The 4,224-nt window shown below is 33.0% G+C and overlaps 1 protein-coding gene across 1 annotated transcript; it reads left to right on the top strand.

The window, feature by feature from the left end:
• Positions 1–527: 527 nt before the first annotated feature.
• LOC131649422 (7-deoxyloganetin glucosyltransferase-like) lies at positions 528–1,085 on the top strand. The gene has a single exon (XM_058919181.1). The coding sequence runs from the start codon at positions 537–539 to the stop codon at positions 1,083–1,085; it is 549 nt and encodes a 182-aa protein (XP_058775164.1). The 5' UTR covers positions 528–536.
• Positions 1,086–4,224: the final 3,139 nt, after the last annotated feature.

Below are 4,224 nucleotides of genomic sequence, written 5' to 3'. Positions count from 1 at the left end.
TTCATATTTGGATTGTCATGATCATCTCCAACCCTTCATGTTGTGGGTTTCATGATTTCACGTTAAAAAACATGTGTTGTATTAAAACTTGATGTTGATTCTTAATCCTATTGATTTAGGTGTTTTTTGGGTAATGATGATCATCTCCAACCCTAAAAAGATTTTAGTATGTTTGATTGTTCTCAAGTATATTTGTTTTTTCTTTCAAATAACCGTTGTTGGAATATGCCTGCATAATTTTTCTCCTTCAGGGACACATAAATAATCACTAAGCAAAAAGGTAAATTTATACAAGAAACTTTAGTGTGAAATTTTTTCTCAATGTGAAGCCTTCTTAAACTTACATGGTCCAAATAAATTCTTAATGCAAAACTGTTATTCTTCTCTCACAAATAAAAAGAAGTGGCTAAACTAGTATGCATTAACTATTGTGTCACGTAGTTTCTTTCCACAAATCAAACAAAATTGACTATATCCCTATAAAACCACTACCTTATCTATCCCTTTGCTCAACATTCAAACACAAAAACTCAGAAATGGATAACAAAAAGCCACATGCAGTGTTGATTCCATGTCCAATTCAAGGCCATATAAATCCAGTATTCAAACTAGCAAAGTTTCTTCACCTTCAAGGCTTTCAGATAACCTTTGTCAACACCGAATACAATCACAAACGCTTGCTCAAATCAAGGGGTCCAAAAGCCTTTGACAGTTTCACCACTTTTACCTTTGTGACCATACCAGATGGTTTAACTCCAATAGATGGTAATGGAGATGTTAGTCAAGACATACCTTCTCTTGGTCAATCAATTAGAAAGAACTTCCTCCAACAGTTCCGCGAACTTCTTTCTAGACTTCATGACTCTGCAAGTTCTGGTCTTGTCCCTCTAGTTACTTGCATAGTTTCTGATACTAACATGTCATTTACTATACAAGCTGCTGAAGAATTTGCACTACCAAATGTTCTCTTTTTTCCAGCAAGTGCATGTTCTTTGTTGTGTATTTTGCACTTTTGTTCCTTTGTAGAGAAAGGTCTCACGCCACTCAAAGGTACTACTAGACAAAGCTTTTTCTTCAGAGTATAATATACGTGTAAGAGAAGTTTATGAAATATTTCGAAACCTTTACGTTTTGACCATATCTGGATTGAGCTGTGTATAGTTGGCAGTAAGCACCACTCCCTTTCAAAGAATACATGTAGGTCATTCAAGAGCGACCAATCCTGAAACCAAAAAGAATTGATCAAATCGCTCGTTAGATTAACAACAATAACAACAAAAATTGGGGATTCTTTTCACTCTTGATTTGAATTTTTCACTCACAGATTGAAGAAACTCTTAGTAGAGTAATCACTAAAGTAATAGACTCATTCATCATAATTTTTTGAACGGTCTAAACAAAGCAGAACACATTCAGAAATCATCAAAACATAGAATCAAAACTAAACAGCAATTGGAGATTTCACACAGTTTCAATAAACTAAATGATAGAACATAAATCAAACCAATATAACAAATGCAAACTGACTGGGATATCTATAAATTGGAGATTTCACACCTTCACCTTCATCGACAACATTGTCTCACTTATTATCATGGAGATTGTCTTTCGAGACACGGCTGAAACAGGAACCCTAAAAATCATATCCAATTTAACGATATTGTTAGACACACTCTCAATTATTTAGAACAAATAAAAATTGAAATGTGATTATATAGATCAGAGAATCAGAAATATGGAATGCTCTTCTAATGCATTCCATATTCGTGCTGCTAAACCCTTTGTTTCCAGTCCCGTTCATTTTTTCCATCGCTGATAACCGCAAATTTCATATACCAAAATCAACCGAGGATGCACAACACAATCAAATATTCAATGAAGAGTCAATCCCGATTCCAACTATCCGAGCTCCGAAGTATACGTGTGGCGAGATTATCCGAATAAGCGATTATTTTCAGAAGAACAAGAGTGCACCGTCATCCGCCACCAACAACTTTTCTCTATCACTTATTGAGCGTCGGAGAAAGACACAAATCTTCTAAAGCTGAGAGAAATTGTTGAAGACCGAGAGGGATTGAGCTCAAAGAGAAAGAGAGATTGAGTGATTTCAATTGGAAAGATACCTAGACCTGAGATTTTTTTTGTTTATGTTTTTTCAATGACAAAAAAGTTCTTAATAAAAAAGCAAGTGACAAAAGACTTTTTGTTATTTTTATTTAAATTCTCTCACAATTTTTATTTTAAATGTCAAACTGAACAAAAGATTTTTTATAAGAAAATTGAAAATATAATTTGTTAAATCATTTTAAAATGTAACTAATGGCTATGAAATTAAATAATTTTAAATAATTTCATATAAGACATAAATGTATAAAGTTTATAATTTTAAATAATTTTTGAGATTAAATATATAGCTTATGTTAGTAGTCTGTAAGTTAAAAATTATAGTATTTTAAAGTTATTTAAAGGGGGTTTAAAACCCCCGCAATAGGTCTCTTTTTTTAGTGTTGACTTTAACTGATGTGGCGTGACACGTGGCGCGCCACGTAAGCCTCTGTTAGTGGAATTTAACGGCAGGGACCAAAAATAGGGACGGAAAATTTTACGAGGACCATTGTTTGACGAAAAATTTTGTAGGGACTAAAATTGAAAGTTGTCATATTTATAGGGACCCCTGACATATTTAACCCTTTTGTGAATAATCAAAAAAAATCATAAAAATATTATTTATTTCATATATTTTTATTAGGTTTAAAATAGTATGTTTTAAGTGTTTTCTTAAATACTTTGAAAATATATATCTTCATTTTGTTTTAACCTAATTATTTTGTGAATAATCTTATGATAAAACCCTAATTATTTAGGTCTTAATTAGGTATAAGATTTCATCTTTGCCTTAATTAAGTTGACTTTTGTCAATATTCAAAACTGTTTTCAGTCTCCGATTAAACAAATGATTAAGGTCTTTAAACAACAAAACCTTATATCATTTCAATCTCATTCAACAGTGAATCATTTTCATTGGGACTCTATTAGAGTGTGAGTCCCAGCACCTTTTTCTTTTCATAGTTTGTTTTCAAAAACTCTATTTACAAAATCTTCTTTCTGTTTTCAAAACATTCTTCTGGTATTTGAAGGGCATTATTCCCGGTGAAACTCTTCAGATACCTATGTGACCTTTGTCCATCTTCACTTCTTCTGTTTTCAAAACCTTAACTGTTTATAATAAATATTCAACTGTTATCAACAAAACAACAAAATTGCTGGTATGGCTTTGTACATACTTCTTCAAAGGCCTCCACTCCATCCAGGTTAGGCTTTACAAGCTTTCAATTTACAGTCTTTATTTAAATTACTGTCAATTATAGAACTGTTTATATATTGTTTAGAACTACGTTTGAGTGTAAACCCTAGGACAGTTAAACTATATATATATATATATATATATATATATATATATATATATATATATATATATATATATATATATTATATGAATATGGCCTAGGATTGAGAATGTCTTCCCGGTGAAGGCTCTTTCCTAATTAGAGATCTGTAGTTCAAACCCCCAAGATGAATTATTCCCGGTGAAACATCTTGGTAAAAGCCTTAGAACCCAAACTAGGACACATCCACCCAAAGAGGAATTATTCCCGGTGAAACCTCTTACCCATTTGCTTAGAGCCAAAATAAGTTCAAAACCACATAGCTTTCTCTTGTGCTACAACAAGGACCCTCGATGACCCTCGATTAGCCTCCTCTTGGGCTTTGTACAAGGACCCACAGGCTTCTTACAAGTATTTCCAGCTTCCTCTTGAGCTTGTATACAAGGACCCATCAGGTTTCTTATAAACATAGGAACAGGTCTTTAGTTACCTTTTAGCCTATCCTGGTGAGTTTCTTCTATTCTTTAAGCCAGACTTTAAATAAGCTAAGATTGTCTCAATTTCATATTGAGTACACTTTTTGGAATGAGAGACATGGACAGTCTCTGTCACCCTTATCTTCATCAATCTTCCTTAGCAGGGTCTAAGATCCATATTTGCTTATCACCAGCAAGAGTCAGCCTTAATCTTGGGCTTTAAAACAAGAAGTCTCCACTAGATAATCTTTCTGCCATTCATTTTAACAAAAATCCCTGGAAAGGGTTAGCCTCCAATCATTCCTTCATTTTAACAAAAATCCCTGGAAAGGGTTAGCCTCCAAATCATTCCTTCATTTTAA

The sequence above is a fragment of the Vicia villosa genome, linkage group LG2, assembly GCF_029867415.1.
Source record: "Vicia villosa cultivar HV-30 ecotype Madison, WI linkage group LG2, Vvil1.0, whole genome shotgun sequence".
Classification (NCBI taxonomy): domain Eukaryota; kingdom Viridiplantae; phylum Streptophyta; class Magnoliopsida; order Fabales; family Fabaceae; genus Vicia; species Vicia villosa.
Note: the sequence above shows the minus strand (reverse complement) of the source record. Positions and strands in the feature narration are given on the sequence as shown.

Bases quoted from the DNA above. Each gene is read 5' to 3' on its own strand.
- LOC131649422 (XM_058919181.1), top strand. From the start codon at position 537: ATGGATAACAAAAAGCCACATGCAGTGTTGATTCCATGTCCAATTCAA.